The following is a 24,793-nucleotide window of genomic DNA, read 5'->3' on the forward strand; positions in this document are numbered from 1 at the left end:
TGGGGCAGGCAGAGGCCCTCTCTGGTCATGTGCCAAGTCAGATGCTTAGATGCTATCCTGCCTCATCATGTGTTTACTTCGTAGAAGGATCTCCTTGGTGACAGTATGGGTGAGGGTTGGAGAGAGACAGGGTTGGCAGCTTGGACAGCAGGAGGTTACTGTAATGGTTGAGATACTAGGTTGGTTGAGACATAAGGGCCGGAAGTGTGGTGGTAGCAGCACAAGGACCTACAGATAAGGTGGAAGATGGGGGCTGGAATGAATTGCCTTGGAAAGTTTCTGCCACTTTATCCAAATATAAAACCCTTGCTCTTCAGGGAGATCAGCTCGGTGCTTTGTGACCACCTAGAGGGATGGGATAGGGAGGGTGGGAGGGAGATGCAAGAGGGAGGAGATATGGGGATATATGTATATATATAACTGATTCACTTTGTTATACAGCAGAAACTAACACACCATTGTAAAGCAATTATACTCCAATAAAGATGTTTAAAAAAAAAAACACAAAAAAACCCTTGCTCTTTAACACTTTTTTAAAACAATTCCGTATTCAGTCATGTAGTTATTATCCTTGCAATAGTGATTGTAACCGCTTCTCCTATTAGAAAAATACTATTTTTCCTTCTATGTCTTGTTTTTTGTTATTCTCTTTATATCTCTGTTCTTCCACAAACTTTAACCCAAGCCGGACTCCGGTAAGGACAGACAGCACACCAGGAAGATTAGGCAGGGACTGGAGTGCTGACTGGTATAGGAGTGGTGATACTGACGTGTCATGTCTTTATTTCCAGAGGGCTCTTAACAGGTTCTAGCATGACGTCCTTACAGGCAATATGAGGATAATTCCGTTGGGTTACTTTGTAGTTGGCAAACAACCTGGGCAAGTGCTGTTTAATGTGCTTGGGTCAGCGTGGGAGCATGCCTGTAAGTCACAGACCTCAGCCTTGTCTGGTTCAGCTTCTCAGGGATTTAGATGAATGTGTAGCTGGCGCACACATGAAATTTAGAGATTTTTGACAGCGAACAGAATGAGGATGTGTAGGTGGTCTTTACAGAGTTGAAATACGGGTCTAAAGAGTTTGATTTATATTGCAGAAGCGCCGGTGTAAGGGAAGGATGTAAGGGAAGGTGTAAGGGAAGGAGTCTCAAGCTGATAAAATAAAGACCTGGGGCTTTAGGTATCGACGTGTCCACCTCCACCTCCACCTCCCTGGTGTGAGCTGCTGTTCTTTCTCCCCTGGATTGTTCCAGAAGTCTACTACTGGTCTCCTGCTCCTTGTCTCCCTGCAGTCTAGACTGGCCCTATTAGCCAGAGTGATCCTGTTAAAACGTCTGTTAGATGTTTTCATGAACTCTCAATGGTGGCCCATCTCACCCAGACTAAACACCACAGTCCTTAGCAACAGTCTGTAAGGTTCTGTTGGACCTACTGGTCTCCTCTGTGATCTCTGACCTCTCCTCCTACTCATCTGCCCCTCACCTCTGTGCTCCAGCCACACTGGCCTCCTTGCTGTCCCTTCCGCATGCGAGACCTGTACCCTCGCCGCTCCCTCCACCCGAGAACTCTTCCCCTGACATCCACGTGCCCGGCTCTTTCATCTCCTTCAGCTTTTCACCTGCTCAGTGACTTTCTCAGTTAGACTTGTCCCATCACAACACTTTATAGTGCCCCCTCCTCTTCTCTCAATTTATATCATTCCTTCACACTTATTAACATATATTTTAATTGTTTATATTTTGTTCCTCTGACTTCCTTACTAGACTGTAAGCTTCACAAAACAGGAAATTTTGTCTGTTGCCCTCTCTAGTATATCCCCAGCACCTAGAAGGATGCCTGGCACTCAATAAATATTTGTTGGATGTATGTTTAAAGCATAAATTAATGATTATGAGATAATAGTAGGGTTCAGCTGATATAAAAGCTGATGTGATCTTGGGCCTCATGCAGTGTTCACATAGATATAGAAAGATATTTATCGTAAAGAATTGGCTCACGTGATTATGCAGGCTAGCAAGTTCAAATTCTGCAGAGCCAATGTCCCAGTTTGAGTCCGAAGGGCAGCAGGCTGCTGTAGAACCAGGAAGAGCTGATGCCCAGTTCAAAGGCCGTCAGCAGGAGAATCCTCTCTTACTCAGCCGAAGGGCCAGCCTTTTGTTCTATTTAGGCCTTCGACTGATTGGGTGAGGCCCACACCCATTAGGAAGGGCAATCTGTTTTAGTTAGTCTACTGATCTAAATGTTAATCTCATCCAAAAACACCCTCACAGAAATGCTCACAATAATGTTTGACCAAGTATCTGGTACCTGTAGCCCGGTCACCTTGACACCTAAAACTAACCTTCACAGTACTCTCATCAGACCACACCCAAAACCCTAGGTCTTGTTCCAGGCACCACATGCCAGAGACTATGCTGATGAAGCTCTGACAACCTTGGTGTCTGGGGAGGAGTTGGGGGGAGTTGGGACTGTTGGCCTGAAAAAGTGAAGTCGTGACTGGGGTTGAGTGATGTCTTCAAACATTTGAAGGCTTATCTCATGGAAGAAAGAGGAAGGAATTCTTTGGTCTGGAAGGCCCACCTCAGACAAGTGGACGGAGGGCAAATCTTACAGGTAGAATGTAGAAGGAGAACTCTTCTGCCTTGGGAGCTACCCAGGTCTTCTTTCTGGAAGGGTTCAGGCGGTGGCCAGCTGTAAGCGGGAGTCCGAAGTGTCCTGTTCTGGTCCTGTTCTGGTTTGATTTATATTACAGAAGCGCTGGTGTAAGGGAAGATTGTAAGGGAAGATGTAAGGGAAGGAGTGCTGCTTCTCTGACCTTGGGTAGGCCTTTAGCCTACCCAAGAGGTTTCCTCCTCTCGGAGGTTTCCTCCTCTCTACCGTGGAAATCAGACTAGCCTACCTCACAGGTCATCCTGAGGATCAGGTGGAAATAACACCACCTTGTAAAACTCGTTGGGGGTTGGGGTCAGAGTGAGAGAACTGGTGGTCAGAAGGAGCACCGACTAACCCCTTGCCGCGGCAGAAAATTTCCACTGACCCACAGTCAGGGACGCTTCTCTGCCCCTGGCAGCTTTGCTTTCTTCTCACTGGAATGCGCCTGAGGAGTGGCAGTTGACTCCTTTTCCAAATTCCTCAGCCCTGAGTGTATGATCTGTGCTGCTGCTGGCCCTGGGGGAGACGGACGCGCGAAGTGCACGGCGCACGGAGGGAGCTGCCCCTTCCGAGGAGTCAGCTACACGGTGGCGTCGCTTTTAATTACTTCAGGATACGTTCCCGAGTTGCTCCCCATTTCTACTCTTATTTACACTGTTCACATTCTTGCCTCTGGAATGCACCAGGGTGATCTATCCCACCTTCCACTCTGAAGAAATGTACTCTCTGCATAACGTATTTAAAGCCCAAGTGTTTTATTTTATGGCTGTAACATGAATGAGAAAAAAAGAGCAGAACATCCAGGGATGCTTGCCTAAGCATTCAGAACTGTGCTGGCAGTGGGACAAAGGCCTTTGGGCTGTTGTGGGTTTTTTCGGTGACAGGCTTAATAAAAACGACTTTTTAGCACAAGTGCTTTTCAGTGAAAAGAAAATTTTACTACAGTGCTTAAGTCAGAAAATCAGATAAACATTGTTTGAAGTTCAGTGTTGATGAGGAGCTAAGCTTCAGAGGATTTATGCATAGAGTTGGCATGCTTATTGTTGGCAGGTAGTTGGTTCAGGAGCTTTTTCTTATGCAGGTGATGTCAAAACAAGGTCAAAGCTAAATGGTCCCCACTGGTTTTGCTTATAACTGGCATTGGGACATGCAGCAAGTGTCATTACTACCCTTGGTAGCACTTCATGGTGCCTGATACATAGTAAGTGTACAGTAAATGGTGACTGTTGTCAGTGGTCAGAGTTTACGCTCAGTTTATTAATGATTAGTCCCAGATTTCCCAAGCCAATACAAACCAGAAAGGTTCTATTATTCTTTATTAAGTACTAAACGGCCCAATTTCTAGGATAGAAAGAGCTGTCAATTTGGGGATCCAATTTGGGGGTCCAGTAGATGTTCGAGTGGCAGTTAACGTTCGGTCAGTCCAAAGCGTAAACCAGGATTTCTCAGTCATGGCGCTACCGACATTTAAGATAATTATTTGTTATGGGGGCTGTCCTGTGCGCTGTAGGATGTTTAGCAGCGTCTCTGGCCTCTATTCACCAGATGCCAGTAGCTCCTCCTTCCCAGTTGTGACGATCAAAAATGTTTCCAGGCATTGCCAAATGTTCCCTGGGGGGCAGAATCACCCCTGGTTAAGAACCACTGGTGTAGAGGAAACTGTGAGATGCACGTTGGGCTTTTCAAACTGTGGATCATGCAATACCCATTAAAGCTAGGCTTCTCAACTGTGGCTGAACATTGGAATCACCCAGGGAGCTTTAAAAAATCCTGATGCCTGGCTCCCACCCCCAAGTTCTAATCCGGGATATGGCCTGGGCCTCAGGATATTTAGAAACTCTTCAGATGCTTCTAGTTTTCAGCCAAGAGGGCAACTACAGCATGAGTAGGTGATGGAATCAGTTCGGTGAAGTGCTTCTTTGCTAGCATTTAAAAGGTATATGTACATATAGTTGAAGAGAAAATATTAATGCCTAGCATAATAGTTAGGGTAAGTACTATTTTGTATGTGTGTGGAGGCTGGAAACACTGCTGGCAAGGGTAGAACCCTAAGCAAAATCCCTGCCCTCAACCTGCTGTTAGTCTGGCTATAACCACTTAAGAAACTGCTTGCTTTTTGTTAATGATAGTTAATGTGAAAACATTTTTTATTGAGGTATAATTGACATATAGCATTATATTAGTTTCAGGTGTTCAACATAGTCTTCAATATTTGTATATATTGTAAAATGATCACCACAATAAGTCTAGTTAACATCTGTCACCATACGTACAGAATTTTTTTTCTTGTGGTGAGAACTTTTAAGATCTGTTGTCTTTAGCGACTTTCAAACATGCGATACAGTGTTACTAACTATAGTCACTAAGCTGTACATTACATCCCCATGACTTATTTAGTTTATAAGTTGAAGTTTGTACCTTTTGACCCCTTCACCCATTTCACTCACCCCCTACCTCCCACCTCTGGCAACCACCAGTCTGTTCGCAGTATCTGTGAATTTGGTTTTTCGTTTTGTTTTTAGATTCCACATATAAATGAGATCATATGGCATTTGGCTTTGTCTGACTTACTTCACTTAGCATAATGCCCTTGAGGTCCATCCATGTTGTTGCAAATGGCAAGATTTTATTCTTTTTTACGGCTGAAAATATTCCATTGTGTATATATACCACATCTTTATTCATTCATCCATGGGCACTGAGGTTGTTTCCATATCTTGGCTGTTGTAAATAATGCTGCAGGGTGCATATATCTTTTCAAGTTAGTGTTTTCATTTTCTTCGGATAAATACTCAGAAGTGGAATTGCTGGATCGTATGGTAGTTCTGTTGTTAATGTGAAATTTAATACAAAACATTGAGAGTTCCGTGGCTTGGGAATTTTTGAGCCTTTTTGCTCACATTTTGAGGTTCCACCCTGACACTGATAAAATCAGTTGTAAATGCTAGCCAATAAAGATGACATGCATATTTTCACCAGCAGCTAAATTTAATTACAGTACAGCAACAAGATGATAATTTTCCCCCTTTGTTTGTGTTAATTATATATACCATGATATGCTAGGTCAGCAATGGTCTAAATACATCCAGCAAAAATGTGGGACTTGCATAAATCATCCCAAAAGTTTTATGAGGATCAGTCTAACAGCCTCTTGACTTCATTATCTATGGGAATTTGGGGGTCTTACAAAATAAACTGTAATACACATTCATCTCACTGCGAGGAAGTAGTATCAAGTGGTAGAAGACTGGCCAGCTCTGGCCATTTTTTATCTCAGTGCTCAGGAGACATTAAACCAAAGGGACTCTTACTGTGTTCCTGTGGTGGTGACTCTGATGGCAGAGACTGCAACCGTGGAAGACTCGGACGTCAAGTTCAGGTGCTAGCAGGCCTTTGGGATCACTTGCACTGATCCAGAAGCCCATTACAAGCCCATGAAAACACTCACCAAGCCTTCCTATTTAACTTGAAACTCATTACTTGAAAGGTTGGCCTTCGATTTAGGTATCTGGAAAATAGTGATGATAAGTCTCATGATTCCTCACAATGCACTCTCTCATCACAAAGTTCTTTAAAAATTCAAAAGGACATCTTGCATTGTTTGTAGTTTTGTCTTTACCTGGAAGAAGGTAGGCTTGTGATTATTTCTTGAATCAGCTGCTGAAAAAAGATGATGTGCCTATGTAACAAAGGGAAGAGGTTGGATTGACAAATATCCATTAATTGTCTGATTAGTTCTTTCTCTAATTATGATTCAGCTCTGGGTGACTGCACCACATTAAATATGCAATTCTGTTTCTTCTAGGTGTCTGAGGGTTCTGTGGTCCATTTTTCATCAGGAAACTTCTCCTTGTCAGCAGAAACAGAGGAAAGGAGCTTCCCGCATGGAAATGAGCATCTGTTAAATTGGGCCCGAAAGGAATACGGAGCAGTTACTTCATTCACTGAACTCAAGACAGCAAGAAACATTTATATTAAAGTGGGGGAAGGTAAATTTTATGTGGCTTCAATTACTGACTGATTTATGACAGTCAGTTTTTTTCTTTTCTGAGACCAGGTGGTTAGGGCAGGGAATTATAGAATTACAGATTGTTGGAGCTGGCGGGGACCTGAGGGATCACGGGGGCCTGCTCCCCACCACATGCCCTCCTTCCCTTTTTCCTTCTGAGGAAACAGACCTGGTAATGGGGGAGAAGTGGGGAGTAGCCTGGTTGAGAGAGGAGAAGGTTGTTGTGTAGAATTTAGAAGACACGCATGCACAGAAGTCAGAAGAAGTGAGCGCAGGCCGAGAAGCTGAGGTGTGGGAAAGGAGGGGATACCTGATGGAACGTAGGAAGAGTTAGCAGGATGGGTCAACAGTTAGAGCTTCGTCCCACCTATAATTCTGTAGACATTTGAAGCCAATGTCAGCGTTATGGCCTCGAGACATCAGTTATGTTTTGGACAATAGCAGAGGAAAAGTGTTTGAAAATATTTTTAATACTAATGCCTGTTACAAGGACAAATTATTGGAGAAAGGAACTGTTTAGCCTTGATAAGAAATTGCCCATTTTAATTTCCTTGCCTTGCAGAGGGATATAAATATCTGGTGACTCAACTTTGAAAGCATATTATTTCTTAAATAACTTTTTAATCGTTATTTTTAGTTGAGTATATTTGGAGCTCCCGAATAAGTTACTGGAAATAACAACTCTTGTGAATGGGTCCTTGTTACAGTCAGGTGATTGTGTGAAAATGGCATTTCAGGTCCTCAGGGTCCATCTGCTTTCTTTTGAAACCCACAGCAATTGTCACCTCTTCCACAGGCAGCGTGGCAGCACAAATGAATTATTGAATGCTAGTTTCTGGCCCTTTTTTGGATCTGGGATGTTTGATGTAGATGCAGGAAGAGGTGGACCCTGAAGTTGAGTGTGTGCTCTGCGCAGAGGCCATATCAGGTGCCTTCACATGCACCCCTCTTAACCCTGCCAGTAATCCTAGGAGAAAACCGTTATTTCCACCATTTTGCAGAGGGGTTGGTGGAGGGTTAACCTAACTTGCTCATATCCACATTACTAGCAAGTGGCAAAACTAGAACTCAAACTCAGGTTTCCTGACCTTTGAGTCTAATGCTTATTTCCTGATGCTGCATTTTAAGTCTTAGCCAAATGAGCATAACCTAAACGTGAAAGTAGGCTACCTGGGTGGGAAGACTTGTTTAGTTGAGTAGAGGGAGGAAGAGTTTTAGATGAGAACTGGATTCAAAAAGTTGAAGTTTGTTACTAAACTCTCATGGGATTCAGGCAGCTAAGCATAGAGGTCAAGTCCCATTGGGACAAAACAAAAAGTCTCTTTTAATAAAGGTTCTAAGCCCTGACCAATAGTCTCTATTTCTGAAGCAGAATTCTGGTGCATATTGATTGAATATTGATTACCCCCCTGGAATTTGTTAGAATAAGAATATGTGTTATGGTAACGTGTAGAATGTTGGGCTCCTTTCTCTTGACGGTGCATGAGCTTCTGTGTACAGGAGTGAGGGGTTCCATGACTTCCCCAAGGCTGCACGCTGGATCAGGGAAGGACTTTAAGGACCTGGTGTCCCACCCAGTAAAAACTGTTTAACTCCTTGGCAACACCTTTGGAGCCCCTGAAACTTGACTCCAGCCACCAGTTGGGTATAAGTCACTGGCCCATACCATGGAGAGGAGCAGCTGGGAGAGTGAGGGTCCTTGGTTAGGTTGGTGGACCACAAGGCGATGTGGTCTATCACCATGGATTGGACTCCGCTGAACAAACCTCATCCACTGGTTTCCCAGAACCTGACCTGTCTCTACCCAACTGAGTCGGGAATCCTAGGCCATGAGCCTCCTCTTGTTCTTTCCCCAGTGGTTCTCAAAGTGTGGTCCCCACCCCAGCAGCATCCTTATCACCTGGAAACTTATAGAAATGCTGGTTCTTGGGCCCACCCCAGACCAACTGAATTGAAAACCCTGGGGTCCAGCCATCTGTGTTTTAGCAAGCACTCTTGGTGATTCTGTTGCTTGCTAACGTTTGAGAACTACTGCTCTAACCTATATGCTTAGAGTGGAAGAACTGAGGGCTTTCGGTTCTTATCCTAGCTGGTCTCATTACCTGTGAGGCTTCAGGCAACACTCTGATTTACCTACCACCGGAGCCTCAGTTTCCATAGCGGCAGCATGAGGTGTTTACATTACCTCCCAGGTTCTTAGAGTATATTATTCTAGCTCTCAAAGTGGTTTGTCAATCCTTTCCTAAAATACAGATAAGCATGTGACTTCCCCCCTCCCCCAAACTTGCCAGGTTTCTACCCGGGGATTCCCCTTTGTGGTTTCCTTTCTGCTTGGCAGTTGGTGTAAGTTTTGATGCCAGGCATGCGGAAGGTCATTTGGGGGGAAAAAAAAACCCACACACATGCATGCACGCACAACAAAAAGTGATCAGCTTATTCAGCTTAGTGACAATGGCAGCTGGGACTTAAGCCCTTAACTACATCAACTTTTAAACAATTAAACCTTTCCCGGTGGCTTTGGAGGGTCACAATGTGGGTGAGTTTTTTGTTATTTGTCTCAAATCTCACACCATTGTTAATTCAGGAAACGTATGCCATGTGCCTACTCTATATGTGCCAGATGCACCCCAGGCACACCTATGAACTGGGTATATGGGCCAGAGTCCCAGGAGGGTCCTAGTCTCTTGAGTTCCAGACTGACCTGTCCCTGGCCCATACATCCACCCTCTGATTCTTGATTAAGTTTCAGCCTTGCCACCCCAATATCGTCTTCTGTCCTGTGACCTGGGGGAGGCATCCGCAGGGCTGCAGCCGCAGGGTGTGCGCCCCTCATCTGCTCATCTGGCAGAACCCTCAGCAGATGTGGAGGGGAGGCTGCTCCAGCGGCCTGAGTCTGCAGAGCCCTGGCCTCTTCTCTCTGAGGGGGTCTTTAGGGAAGAATACAGAATGCAGAGCCAACACTTTCTTGAGGCGAGCCTCCAAGCGGGGGCCTCGTGAACTCCTCTGGTCCCCTCTGTTCTAGGGGTGGCACTGGGGGTGCCATGGTGCACGGAGCCAGGATGCCACAATGTATGTTGTGAGCTTCAGTACAGGGGAGGTTGCACAGTTGGGCAGGCAGGGGAGGGCACTATCAACCCAATCTTGGGAACTCCCGGGCTGATTCCTCACTCCTAAGTGAGACTTGCATATGAATCTGAACCCTGGCGTGCTGTCCATTAAATGAAAAAGGCAGAAGTCTGTTTCATTAAAGTGCCAGGGCTCTGATTAATTACCCCTTCTGAAAAAAGCTTGCTACACCTAGAACTTCCTTGACATTGGTCCCAGCTGTCACACTGCCAGCAGTTTCAAGTTCTGTTTAAACATTTAAACCACTAAATGGAAATCCCATCAGCCATGGTGCTGTGTAAGCAGCATGTGCCGTTGGGGGAGTATCTTCAGACTGTTAGTAATTGCATCACTTTCCCTGGTGGAGGTGATGAACAGCCCTCAGCACAATGAGATAATGTTTATGAAAGCACCTTATAAACTGTAAACTGCCATATAAACATTCGCTGTCTGTGTCAAGATAATGGGAAAGAGTAGAGGTCTGCCCTCACTGTTTCCCTTAAACTGTTACCTTCAGCTTTTAGAGTATAAATTGCTTTGAGGGATAAATATGAAGGAATGATTAATTCTACACCGTGTGCCAGAGAATTAGTTAGGTTGCTGGTTCTTCTGTTAATTGAAATAGCAGATATCCAAAGAGGAGCATATTTGGGGATAGGATAGGTCATTGGATTCAGTGCTGAGTATGCTGACTAAAATATCTATTGGAGTTTTAGGTGGGAGGTGCTTGGTAGGCAGATGACAATGCACGTCTGCAGCTCAGGAGTCATGATCTAGGTATAAGTTGAAGCCGCAGGAGTGATTGAGATCATCTAGGAAGAAAACGAAATAAAAAGAGAGTTGAGGAAGGAACTGAGATTCTTAGTCTTGGTTTATATCAGGATTAACTATGGAGCTTTTCAAAAAGAAAGCTTCCTAGGTCCCACCTAGATCTTCTGAATCAGACTCTCTGGGGTGGGGTCCAAACAGGTGGATTCTGATATGCACCAAAGATTGAGGACCACTCTGGTGTTTAAAGGATAGGCAGACGAGGAACTAGTGAGAGGCTGGAAGATAGGTCAGAGGAAATGGGTGAGGACAAAGCAGAATCAAAGAGAACAGGAAAGGAGAGAATTTAGACCAAAAGAGGCCACTGAAGTTGGTCAGTAGGAGGCCACTGGTGACCACAGAGGAAGCATTTCAGGACACAAGCTTGTGATTTCCTGTGTCCTGCACTTGCCCAGTGTCACTGTTATCGTCTCTCCTTTGAGTCTGGTTACCACGTAGTTCAATGTGTTTTTTTACTTTCAGATCAAGTGTTCCCTCCCACGTGCAACATAGGGAAGAATTTTCTCTCCCTCAATTACCTTGCCGAGTACCTTCAGCCCAAAGCTGCAGAAGGGTGTGTGATATCCAGCCAGCCCCGAGATAAGGAAGTACACATCATTGAGTTAATCACCCCCAACTCTAACCCCTACAGGTGAGTGAGTGTGAGTGTGTGTGTGTTGTGTGTGTTTTCTGAACTAAGAGGTGAAAAACAAAGATCTGATATGACTTGATATGATTCCGACTTGAGACAGGGAGAGGCTTAGCCCTCCCTCGTGTGAGGGGGAAGAAGCCACTGATGCTTTGGGTGAGATTCACAGAAGCTTTGAAGAAGGGAGTAAAGGTACCAGTGTCATATTTTATTTTCTGCATCTGTCTCTAGATCCCATATAGCCCAGATGAGTTCTGAAGCCTGATTTGAACTTCTTGGTATAGTCGTCCATTGGTGTCTGTGGGAGGTTGGTTTCAGATCTCCCTCGGATACCAAAATCCATAGATGCTCAAGTCCTTTATACAAAATGGCGTAGTATTTGCATATAACCTACGCACATTCTCCTGTATACTTTAAATCATCTCTAGACTACTTATCATACCTAATACAATATGTAAATAGCTGTAAATACAATGTAAATAGTTGCCTGCACGTGGCAAATTCAAGTTTTACTTTCTGGAACTTCCTGGAATTTTTTTTTTCCCAGTATTTGCCATCTGTGGTTGGTTGAATCTTCAGATGTGGAACCTGCAGACACAGAGGGTGGACTGTACTAGTTATAGAACAGTCACTCTTACTGCATTATTATCTCCTTTGACTGAGGTTATCCCTGTTAAGAAAATTACAAAATGTACCTTGTTAACATAATTATTATTTTAACAATATTATGTGGGTTTTTTTAATACTATGTTTTTTAACAGATTTCTGTTTATAGTGTCCTCAGAGCACTTTTGCACTCATAACTGTTTAAAGCTGTGTGTGAATGTGTGTGTGTGTGTGTCAGAGGAGTGGCCCTTCATGGTGACACACCAAAGAGCCATTAGATACCACTTACCTCTCTCTCTCTCACCCCCAGCGTCCTGCCCCAGGACTGGAAATTTAACTCTATCAAGAATGATTATGGAATTTAAGAAAGAAAGAAAAGGGAGAAAGTAGGCCTTTCTCCCACTTTCACCTGCATTTCATGGGGACTAGTGAGTTAAAATGTAAATTTATATTATAGAAGGATTTCACAGTTAAAATTCTAATGAAACTTTGATTTCAAAAGTGAATAAACTACCAATCGGTTTTGGTAGGATTGGAAATGGAATTCTGTTCCATGTGAAGAATTTGTGGAAAATTAAAAGGGAATGGGAAGAGAAGCAATCTGGCAAATGTGCTTAGATATTAAGCCTAAGGCTTCATTTGAGTACTGTATATCATTCATTTTACGGTTTACCAGTGTGTAAAACCAAGATGGAAATAAAGACTTTCCCCTAAATCCAGAATGACAGAGATGTTATTGTTTGGTAAAAATTCTCTTTTATACTGGATTCTTAGAAGTTTGGATTGTGTTCATTAATTTTCCAGTAATCACTTGGTTGACCATCTGTTTTTTTATTTTAATAACTGTATATCCAGAAGTTTGGGAAAGTAAATGTAGATATGATTTTGTGACAAATGTTAATGGCATAAGCACACCTTATATAAGTCAAGAAATTCTCTAGCCTTTTGCCTCTTATTTTATTCTGAAGCTTCCTCACTGCTTTTACTGCCTCCCTCTTCCATCCACCCTGTCATCCCACTCACCAAACTGCCGCCCACTACTGCTCTGAAGGATTTTGAGCACATAGCAGATTAGACTGTTACACATCAAAGGTGCTGGAGGCTGAAAAAGCAACAGTTCTGCTTCAAAAGTAAACTCTCCGGGTTTGTTCACGTCCATTTCAAACAGTGGCTGCCGCATCACACAGGGAGATCACAGGGAGATCAGCTCCGTGCTTTGTGTCCACCTAGAGGGGTGGGATAGGGAGGGTGGGAGGGAGACGCAAGAGGGAAGGTATATGGGGATCTATGTATACATATAGCTGATTCACTTTGTTATACAGCAGAAACTAACACACCACTGTAAAGCAGTTATACTCCAATGAAGATGTTAAAAACAAACAAAAAAAGTGGCTGCATTAAGTAACCACCTTTTTTTTTTTTTCAACAAAGAGAAAAAGTTTAGTGGCTAATTATCCACAGGCATATTTTTCTATTGTTATGTAAAACCATTTTGTTATGTGTGCACTAACAATCTGTTTTGCACATGTCATTTGCCTGGGATCGACTCCAGCTTTTTAATCAACTGGCCAGACACTGGAAACATGAAGACTTGGAAGAGGGGAAGATAGTTGCAACTTTCTGGCATTTGGGTCCTAACTCTGCCTTTGTTTTCCATTCACAGTGCTTTCCAGGTGGATATCATAATTGACATAAGACCTTCTCGAAAGGATCCTGAGGTGGTCAAAGATCTCATCCTGATCTTGAAGTGCAAAAAGTCTGTCAACTGGGTGATCAAATCTTTTGATATTAAGGGAAACCTGAAAGTTATCGTAAGTTAGTTAAGCGTTTCTTTGTTTTGATGAATGGTGATAATTTAAGCTGTGTTTGTATGTGTTCTTTTTGTGAAGTTTCTCTCTGTTATTTTTCACTTTATAAAATAGGCTGCTCCTTGGCTTCTCCTGACAAGGGCGGGCGGGGTGGTAGTTAAAAAACATGGTCTTTGGGGTCAGTACAGACCCAGATTTAAGTTCAGACTCTGCCATTTACAAACTGTGACCTTGGGCAAGTCCCTTACCCTCTCTGGACCCCACTTGCCTCATTTGTGAAATTCCTGAAACGTATTAGTGTGCTTTCCAGACTTAGTAAGTATAAAATAATGAACACAAGCCTTTCATGGCTGAGAGCCCTGTAGGGGCCTCAGTGTCGTGGTCCTAAATATCAGCTCTCACTTTGGGGTTGGATATTTAAGGAAGGTGTGGGAAATCAGCTGACTCCAGCCCATTTTTCTTTTTGGGATAAATACTTGGTATTGGCATGTCTTTTTGCTTGCTTCTAAGGGTAAAACACTGATAAAAGAATTATAACCATGGAGAGGTTAGTGAGATGATGCTGGAAAAGGATCCCCGAGCCTGTTCCCTAAGCATTATATTTCATGAAGAAAATATACTTAAGAAGTTTAGCTGGGTGGCATGACAGGCAAACAGTAGCTAGTTTCCTGAAAAGATGAATGTTGAAATTTGGTAAAATAAATCTTTTTCAAGTATTTAGGGAGATAACTATTTGACAGAATATTGGAGCAAATTATATTGAAAGTTAAAGAAGAATTGCCCCTCCTCATTTTTAAGAAGATAATTACCTCTTTAGCATCTCTTTTGTGAGCTCAAATTTTTGTGCATTGTCTTTTATAAAAACCGTGGCCAGTTCCTCTTTCAGTACCTGCATTGAATCAACTGGAGTGGGTTTTACGTTTTCACTATTTTGGGAGAGGGATGCCTTTGGCGTTAGTATTATTCATTCATGGCACCTTCCGTGTGATAATGCAGTGACAGAGCCAACGGTCCCCTGGGCAGCGTCATGTACAAGCATTCGCCAGGGGCAGCAGGCAAAGCCATGAGCACACACATCATAATTTTAAAGTAATCATTTCTGGTTCCTGTGGGGTTTTTTTTTTTTTTTTTTCTTAACTTTGAGGTGATCCCAATGAGCCATCATGTGTAATGGTGATACATTAATTTGGTATTGAGCACAAAGCCCAGCAGTGATTTTCTGAAGTCAGAGCTGTTTTGATTGCCTTCCCTGGCATGGCATGAGGGGTGTTGGTGACCAGGGGTGTCTGCAGCCTTTGCTGCCTGGCACACCAACCAAATGTTTTTAATTTCAGAATAACAAAAACAGGAAAGGGAATCGTGCTTTGAAAGGCAAAAACATACGGTACATTTTAATTCCCTGCTGGAGTGCTTGTGTAAATGTTCTTTTGGCCCTGACCCTTCAATGGCTCTTTCTCTCCCTGAGTACGTGTGCCTGGTCCATGGCAGTCCTGGAGTTCACTTTGAACGTCCCCACTTCTCATATGAATCAGAAAGGCTAGAAATGAGATTGCTCATCCCAGTGCAAGATCTGTTTATATTGCTCTCCTTGGCCGTACTCCTGTTCCAGGCCAATTTTGGACAATGCATGACAACATTGCTAAACAATTAGGTAATGTTTCATGATGTTCTTTTTTATTCTCCCAATCAGTTTCATGCTTTGTGATTTCTTAACTCCCGTCTCAGATGTGAATTCTGACTGTGCTGGGAGGAAAAGTTACCTGCTAATAAAAAGGTGGAGTGGAAAGAATCTTGGCTTTGGGGCCAGACAGGGCTGGATTCAAATCCCATTTCCAATTGCCATTACTCCCAGTTGATACTGGGCAATCTCATTAAACTCTGGGTCTGTTTCCTTTCCTGTGAAATGGGTACGATGATAATACTCACCTTGAGAGTCCTTGTGAGGTTTAGCAGAGTCCATTCATTCATTCAGCAACTATTTGTTAAGTGTGTCCTGGGTATTTCATCTAAAGCACTCAGCATACTGCCTGCACATGGTGAGTTCTCAGCTACATGTACTACTTAACTTCTGTGAGCCTCAGGTTCCCCTTCTCTAGAAAGGAATAGTAATGCCTAGTCCTTATATTTTGGAGGAGAATTAAATAACACATGTAAAGCTCTTAGCACAGTGCCTGCCATAAAAAGGGGGGGTCACCTTCCTTCTATTAACAACTCTTTAAAAGTTTGTCTGTAGGAGCAATTAACAAAGTGAAGACAAAGACGAATGACTACTAAAAGAATTGTATGGAACTTGATGGGGTAAATTTAAAGAAGAGCACGCAGACATAGAGAACGGACGTGTGGACACCGGGCGGGGGGTGGGGTGGGGTGAATTGGGAGATTGGGATTGACATATGTGCGCTGCCATGTGTAAAACAGATGCTAGTGGGAACCTGCTGTACCGCACAGGGAGCTCAGCTCGGTGCTCTGTGATGACCTAGATGGGTGGGATGGGGTGGGGGTGGGAGGGAGATCCAAGAGGGAGGGGATATATGTATACATGTAGCTGATTCACTTCGTTGTACAGCAGAAACTAACACAACATTGTAAAGCAACTATACCCCAATTAAAAAACCAAACCAAAACAAAACATAGGCGCGCACGTGTGTGTATGTGTGTGTCAGGAATGGGACCTGGGTAGAATGCACCCTCCAAAAGACAGGATGGTCCAAAGAGACACAAAGGGTTGTGTGCTGGGGCCAGATGGGACTACTAGAAGTGTCCACATTACATCGCCATGCCCAGCTCTGGCTTTTAATTCAGGGCCCTTATGGACCATGCATAATCACATTTTGGAAGAACCTCCAACACATAAAAGAATAGATGGAGATAACTTGTTAGAAATTTCCCGTTGTACTATTTCATATGGCCTCAGGGCTTCAAGTTTGGAAATAGTGAGTTTATTCTTAGAAAAGACATTTTTTAATCCCAGTGGGAATATGCACAACTCTCTGCCTAACCCTTCCCCCAGATGCCCCCTCCCAGACATCAGCAGTATTGATGCAGGTGTGTTGGGTGGTGGGAGAGAGGGGAAGCCACTCAGACTCTACTTAGCTCATCGTCCTTTGTGAAGATACGAGTGGGAAATGGCGGTGGTATTTGAGACCTCCTTGAACACTCGCATAGGAAGTAGCTATACTGAGGCCTTGGAAAAGCCTGGGGACTTCTAGAAATACAGGATGAGGAATTCACTCATTGCCAGGAACCAACTTGCCTGCCATTGTCCCAAACCTTGCTGCTTTACAAATGCGTAGATAGATTTCTAGCCTTGTAAGTCCCGAGGTGTAATCAGTATGAGTTGTACTGACAGCTACTTAGAGTTAATGTGGAAAGGTGTAAACAAGTCATTCCGTATTGTTACAAAAAGGATAGGTGGCAGTTATGATGATAGTATTCTGGAAATACAGTATTTTCTCAGCTGTCCAACAACATGAAAGACGAGTGCAGATGAGGCCAAGCAGTATTGTTTAGGCCAATGTTGCAACTCCAGCCAGTCAAAACAACAGGCTGCCTTGAAAGGCTGGAAGAAGCTGTGCTGAAGAAAATGCTATTGACTCAGTGAATAAGAAGTTTGAAGAACAAATTGGATCCTTCTTTACTTCATTTTCGTTTCCTTCTTTCCTTCCTTCCTCCCTCTCTCCCTCTCTCCCTTCGTTTCTTCTTTCCCTTTCCCTAAGGAATTTTCTCTGAATCCCAGTAAGAATAGAATAATCCAAACCTGTGAAACTGAGGGTTTTTTTTGCAAATGGCTACAGAACTTGGCTAAAGCTCTCTCTGGTCCCTTTGCATGCATCATTGTGACTGGCCAGTCTGGCAGTTTTTCCTCAGATAAGCACTTTGGGTAGTAGAAAAATATACTGGGTGAGATCCTTTAAGCTTTGAATTGAAAATGTGTGTCCTCAGCCAATATCTCACAACCAGAGAGGCCAAGAGAACTTAGAGGCTGTGAATCTTCTATGGTTTTACAGTGGGAAAGGATTAATATTTAGTCATGTTAAGGGCAAACAGAATGGGAAACAAATGGGGAATTTAGGAAAAATGCTGCATGTATGCAGAAGAAAATAATTGGGCATGGAAATTAAAGTGATTTTTATATGGCATGAGATGGCATTATCTGCTTGCTGGAAGGGCCTTCCAGCCCTGTTGGAGCAGTTGTTGAAAATGTGGTGACTTCCCTTTGGGGTGGCCCTTGCAGCATTCAGCTCCCTCACCATCTGAGAAGATCACTGCTGTAGGATCAGAAGGCGATGTGAAATTTACCTTCCATGTCCTTGTTACTCAGAGTCCTTTTATATCCTTTCCTGGAAAGATTTCTGTCATTCAGTTTTAAGTTTGTAACTGATTACCAAGTGAAAGTTAATTTTAACAGTTACTTGTACTGCTGGATAAAAATATTGGTACTATATACAATGGAATATTACTCAGCCATAAAAAGAAATGAAATTGAGTTATTTGTAGTGAGATGGACGGACCTAGAGTCTGTCATACAGAGTGAAGTAAGTCAGAAAGAGAAAAACAAATACCGTATGCTAACACATATATATGGAATCTAAAAAAAAAAAATGGTTATGAAGAACCTAGGGACAGGACAGGAATAAAGACACAGATGTAGAGAATGGACTTGAGGACATGGGGTGGGGAGAAGGGTAAGCTGGGGCGAAGTGAGAGAGTGGCATGGACATATATATACTACCAAATGTAAAATAGATAGCTAGTGGGAAGCAGCCGCATAGCACAGGGAGATCAGCTCGGTGTTTTGTGACCACCTACAGGGGTGAGAGAGGGAGGGTGGGAGGGAGACGCAAGAGGGAGGAGATATGGGGATACATGTATATGTATAGCTGATTCACTTTGTTATAAAGCAGAAACTAACACACCATTGTGAAGCAATTACACTCCAATAAAGATGTTTAAAATATGTGTGTGCGTGTATATATATATATATATATATATATATATATATATAGGTACTTAGAGGGATGGTAACTTAATTAATTAATATTTTAAACCATAAAATCTAAGCATATTCTGTTAATAGAATTGGCAAATGTATACAGTTACAGGATTCCTAAATTGATCATAAATTATAAATGAAATATGAACATTGACTGTTTCACTGTATGGAATTCAGTAGTTTACAAAGGTGGGATAGTCTCCACAGTGAAGTAACTAAGTTGTGCCTTCTTTCATTTAACTCTAGGGTATAGGATTTGGGGGAAATATAACATGCACACCTGTATACTTTATATATAATTTTAAATAAAAATAAGGAAAAGTTTGGTATCATATTTGGTGTGTGTTAATAATTTAAACATTAACTCTGTAGTGACATACCAGGTATGCTTATGATAATTAGTTTATCAACCAATGACAAAAATGATTATGCCATTTGTATCAACATAAGCAACCCAAATGGTATAACCAGTCAGCATGAGTAGATGTTTCTTAGTCTGCTGTTACAGATTTTCACATCAGTATTCTCAGACCAAGGAAAGTAGGAATCAAAAGAGTAAATATTTCTTTCATACACAATAATCTATTTGTTTCAGATATTAAGGCACTGTTTAATTTCATACACTCATGAGTGAAATTTTACTATTATCTTCAGGCTCCTAACAGTATTGGCTTTGGGAAAGAAAGTGAAAGATCCATGATAATGACCAAATCAATAAGAGATGACATTCCTTCAACCCAAGAGAGTCTGGTCAAGTGGGCTTTGGACAATGGCTGTAGTCCAGTAACATCATACACAGTGGCTCCTGTGGCTAATAGATTTCATCTTCGGCTTGAAAACAATGGTAAGTATGATTTTCTTTTTTTTTGTATAAAAAATATCCCCCAAATGAGTTTTCCAATGAGGAACTCTCATTTCAGCTTATATGGTGCTGTTTTTCTGTTGCAAATTTTAATGATTCATTCACTACTTTTCACTATAAAGCTTAAAGTTATATAGAATTGTGCTAGATTATTTTGGGGAAATTATCTTTAATATAGATTTTTTTGTAACAGAGTTGATTGCGTGTTGGAAAACTTAGTTATAGATCACTTTCGCTGTGCTTATATTAAGGATAAATTATCCTGGGTTCTTTTCTCAGAGGTGCCTAATGATCACTTTTGGCTGAGATACAGAGGAGTTGGGCCTGCAGGAGAGAAGTCTTAGTTCAGGCTGGATCTTATAGGAAAATAGTCATGAGCACTCATGCTTTCTCATACTCATCCAGAGGGAATGCAGGAGTTATTATCCCACTTTGATGGAGGAGAAAGCAGAGGCTTACCAAGTTCTTAAGGTTCTCCAGAATCTGATCGATAGTAAGACTTGAAACCCAGGTTTTCTGATCCCCAGACCTCTTGCTCACCACACAGTACCACTACTGAGTGCAGTGCCGGTAGAATGAAGGTTAGGAGTACAGGTTCAAGTCCCAGCCCTGCCATTTGTTCACTGTTTGGAAGTTGCTTAACCTCTGAGCCTCAGATTCCTTCTCAGTCATATGAGGGAAACAATTGGCCCACCTCGAAGGGTGATTGTGAAGGGGTATTTTTAATCAAAGTACAAATTAAAAACCTCCAAACCTCTGACTCCTTTTGGACCCATACAACTGTGCCATGCTTTTCAAAAAAATAGTATCGAAGGAGAGCCAACATCCACTGTCATCCTTATTCCCAACTCCCACTGAGATGGATTGACCTCCAGCATACGTCAGTTGGCTTTGGATAGTGGATCTAGAGAATACGGGGAAAAAATTTTTTTCTTTAAATTGTTGAAAATATGACAGAATAATGAGTATGGATTGTATGGAAATATGTCTCTCCCTTTGAAGGAATAACTGTGCCTAAGCAGCTTTTTCTTTCTTCCTTTGGGATTAGGTTCTAAAAGGCCAGGGTACCCAGATACGTGTTAGAATTTAGCACTCAAAAAGGAGGTAGCAAAGTCATTTCAAAATACCAATACTGTTTCAAGAAATCTTTAGAGAAACTGTGCTAAAGAATCTCTAGATTCAAGGAAAGTATTTCATTGGCATTCGAATGGAATAATATTGTCCCACATAACTTATTCAAATAGTAGATTTGTATAGATTGAAGGGCCTTAGAAATCATCTAATCCAGTGGTTCTTAATCTTGGCTCCACATTGGAATCACATGGGGAGCTTTAAAACATAATGATTTAAAGAGAGTTCAGTTTTTAATTGGCCTGGGATGCAGCCTGAGCATAGGGATTTTCTTTTTTAAGCTCCCAGAGTGATTTTAATGTGCAGCCAAAGTTGAGAACCACTGGTCTAATCCAACCTCTTAATTTTAAAAATTGGGAAACTGAGGCACAGAGAGGTAGGCCACTTACCCAAAGCCATTCAACCAGTTAGAAAGAACATCAGCACTAGAATTCAGGCTTCCAGACTCCTCATCTCTTTTATACATTGCTTGTTAAGAGTAATTTTACACATGCCCATTCTTTGCTAATTTCTCCTGTTCTTGCCTCTAATGATATGACTGTGGCCTGGCATCAAACACTGATGATGTTTTGCCTTCTTCTCTTACCAGCAGAGGAGATGAGAGATGAGGAAGTCCATACCATCCCTCCTGAGCTACGGATCCTGCTGAACCCTGGCACCCTGCCTGCCCTGGACAACCCACCCATCCGGGGAAGGGGAGGCCGAAATGGAGGTTTCCCCTTTCCCTTCCCCGATATCTCCAGGACAGGCTGGAAGGAAGGGGAAGAAGATGGGATCCCTCGGCCAACGGACCCTGTCATCCCCAGCATACAACTGTTTCCTGGTCCCAGAGAGGCCGAGGAGGTGCAGGGGAGGATGGATGTTGCCCTGTCAGTCAAATGTGACAATGAAAAGATGACTGTGGCTATAGAAAAAGATTCGTTTCAGGTGGGTGCCATTTCTTAAAGGAGAGAAGGGAAGGCTACCTCCCTCCCCATCTTGCCTCAGTCTGTGTTAGTTATTTCCAGCTCTTTCACTTTTGAACTCCAGAGATTTGATACTGTTTTCTCAGTTGGATGGGCTCACTTCCCCTTGGCTGTGATTCTCACCCGGTTCCTGTTGTTCTCAGTGAGGGGGGTTCCAGATCCTTGTGTGTCAATATTTTGCTATTGAATTTCCAAGGCCAACAAACACAATTCTGAGGCTGTTGAGAGATGGTAGGCTGAAAGGAGGTAAGGGGGGAGGGGAAGTGCAGGCCTCCAGCAACTTGGAAGACCAAGCAAAATGTGTTAACTGCATGCTGTAGAATGGCCTGTGAGCCCCCCTTTATGTCTTCAGTCGTTGTTGTTTCAGGCCAGCGGCTACTCTGGGGTGGAGCTCACCCTGTTGGATCCCACATGCAAGGCCAAGATGAATGGCACCCACTTCATTTTGGAGTCTCCCCTGAATGGCTGTGGGACTCGGCACCGGCGATCAGCCCCTTATGGTGTGGTTTACTACAACTCCGTGAGTGTTCTCCAGGACAAAGCTTTCCCTTTGCCAGAGCCTTGCTGGGTGTTGTTACCTTAAAATTAGTCTTAAGACTTCTAGGAAAGTGAGGAGGGTCTGAACAAAGCCAAGTGTCAGTTCTCAACAAAATGGGATGTAGTATGACCCTGAACTCTTTTATTTGTTTTGTTGGTGAGTCTGTGGGAGTTGGGAGGCCCTGTTTTCTCGGCTGGAGCATTTGTGGTGATCTTTCCCACCCTTCCTTCCATCTCCTCTTGGCAGAGTTTCACTGGCAAGGTGATTATGACTTTTCCCGGCTAAGCTGCAGGCTCGGATGGCCTGGTCCACATAAGGATAAAATCCAACCCCTTGGGCTATGAGTGAGCGCCTCTATACAACTGAGCTAACCAGATCCGTGGTCTCTCTGGCCTCATCTGAGTCTTGTCTAGAAGTAGGAGGACTTCTCCCTCCCTCATGAACAAAAGAACCAAAAGAGAGAAGTCTGAAAAGGTCCTTCGAGAAAGTGTTAAATCTCTCTCCATCTCTAAGAAAGACCCTAAATTGAAGAAAATCTTCTACTTTTGAAGTTACCCAGAGAGAGATTCCACAGATTCTCCCAATGATAATCCATTGCAATAGCTACCCTTCACTTTCCAGACATGATTCTTGTCAGAATCTTGTCAGAACAGATTCATCTAAATCTGTTCTTGTAGAGACGGACGCTTAACAGTGAACGTTAAAAGAATTTGAACATGAAATTTCAAAAGGACTTTAAAGTGATAAGTTTGCAATTTGAGTTGTACTTTTGCTGGTAGAAATAGGGCTCAAAGATCCCTGTGTCCAGCTTTGACATGGTGTGTGTGCCTGCACTCAGCGCCTACCCCAGCTTTGGCTTGGCACGGGGAGGCCCCGACTGCTCTGTTTATTCCACTGCCAGTCAACAGATGGGCTCATCCTAGCCAGAGAAGAGACTGGCTCTCTGGTCAGTGTGGCTCATGTGGAGACTGACTCTCCTGTGAGCCAAGGTTATTGTTCCTCAGACAATCTGAGAATGTTTGAGCTGGAAAGAGCCCTAAGCTGATCTCATTCAACGTCCTCATTTCACAGGTGAGGAAATGGAACTCCAGGGAGTTAAGAGACTTGCTTGGATTTGAGAGACTAGTTAACAGTAGAGCCAGGACTGAATGCAGCTTCCTGACCTCTCATCCACTAATCTTCCCCCAACTCTAGGTAGCGGCAGTTACTCTCCCTTTGTTACTGAAATCTTTTATTAACCTTTGACTTCTATGATGAACCCTCTTCTGCCAATTCCAACTCTAATTTTCTTGCAGTTATCCAGTTTTTCCAGATGTAATGAATGTCGTATATTACTGGTATACTTGATTTTGGAATTTTAAACTTTTGTCTAAATTAATGCCAATAAGAGGCCATGGTAATCAGTCTGTTAAGTAAAAAAAAAGTGCCACCTGCCTCGGGAGAGAAGCGTATATTCATTCTTTCTTTCTTTTTTTTTTTTTTAAATTATGATAGGGTAAGTCATAACCTAACTTGCTTCAGTTGCATCAGTACTTTCTTTTGAGGGCCTGGTAAAGAATAGAGAGGCAGTGTTCCTTCATTTCCTTCCCATTCACCTCTTCAGTGGCTATTTTAACTATTTCTTCCAGTTATAATTGTTTGTAGTAACTTTCAGACTTAATATGTATTTTTGTTTTGCAACATATTAAAAATCTAAGGATGTGGAGTGAAAAATCAAACAAAAAGTATAACTATATTATATATGCAAAGAAATTAGGAGTTAATGTATGGAGTCCTGGTCCTTGGGCAAATTTTTTCACCTTATCTGGAGCTAACCTAGGAATAATCATTTCAACCAGTGTTAAGATAGGTTGTCATGTCATAAAACATGATGTTCTTTCCTGCATCTATACACCATACAAAAGATATATTGGGGGACTTCCCTGTGGCACAGTGGTTAAGAATCCGCCTGCCAATGCAGGGGACACGGGTTTGAGCCCTGGTCGGGGAAGAGACCACGTGCTGCGGAGCAACTAAGCCCGTGCGCCACAACTACTGAGCCTGCGCTCTAGAGCCCGTGAGCCACAACTACTGAGCCTACGCGCCACAACTACTGAAGCCCGCATGCCTATAGAGCCCTCGCTCGCCACAACTAGAGAAAGGCCACGTGCAGCAACGAAGACCCAACACAGCCAAAAATAAATAAATAAATTTATTTTTAAAAAAAGATATATTGGGGAGATGGAGGAGTGCAGGAGTAAAAGTGAGGAGAGAATGGCTCAATAGTAAACATCAGGTCCTTTGCTTCTAACTCAAACCAAACTTGGTCAAATCTTGACAGATACAAATTACAGGAGCTCCTTGGATTAGCCAAATCAGTATTTCTTAGGGTTTTCCATAATAAGGTTCCTAAGGAGAACCCCTTCCCACCCCCCACAGTATAGGGGGGCCTATTGACAACCCCATCCAATCCCATTTCAGTGTCTGGTGTTTTCCCACTGTTTGAAATAATTTATATTTTGTCACAGGGGAAAATACATATTTTACTGTCAATCTTAATTTGAACATGCATTGGGTTTCTTCTTTTTCATCTCTTTGAGGATGAAGTCCTAAAAATACTTGAAGTTGGTTTTTTTTTTTTAAGTCAGATTTTCAGTTTGCCTCTGAATTATTACATGGGTGTTTGTGTGA

At 42.7% G+C, this 24,793-nt stretch overlaps 1 protein-coding gene across 14 annotated transcripts in view; it reads left to right on the forward strand.

Moving 5' to 3' along the window:
* Positions 1–24,793, forward strand: part of TGFBR3 (transforming growth factor beta receptor 3) — a 198,569-nt gene that overhangs the window by 140,042 nt on the left and 33,734 nt on the right. For 11 of the 14 annotated variants that reach the window (XM_082476818.1, XM_082476814.1, XM_082476817.1 and 8 more), the window contains 6 exons: positions 6,456–6,639; positions 11,055–11,223; positions 13,490–13,637; positions 19,282–19,471; positions 21,210–21,547; positions 21,953–22,105. In XM_082476818.1, the coding sequence (XP_082332944.1) occupies positions 6,456–6,639; positions 11,055–11,223; positions 13,490–13,637; positions 19,282–19,471; positions 21,210–21,547; positions 21,953–22,105 (1,182 nt within the window). The remainder of the gene's footprint in view (positions 1–6,455; positions 6,640–11,054; positions 11,224–13,489; positions 13,638–19,281; positions 19,472–21,209; positions 21,548–21,952; positions 22,106–24,793) is intronic. The other 3 variants (XM_082476820.1, XM_082476810.1, XM_082476813.1) reach the window with 1 other exon arrangement.

Source organism: Balaenoptera physalus (assembly GCF_965194825.1).
Source record: "Balaenoptera physalus genome assembly, chromosome: 1".
Taxonomy (NCBI): Eukaryota; Metazoa; Chordata; class Mammalia; order Artiodactyla; family Balaenopteridae; genus Balaenoptera; species Balaenoptera physalus.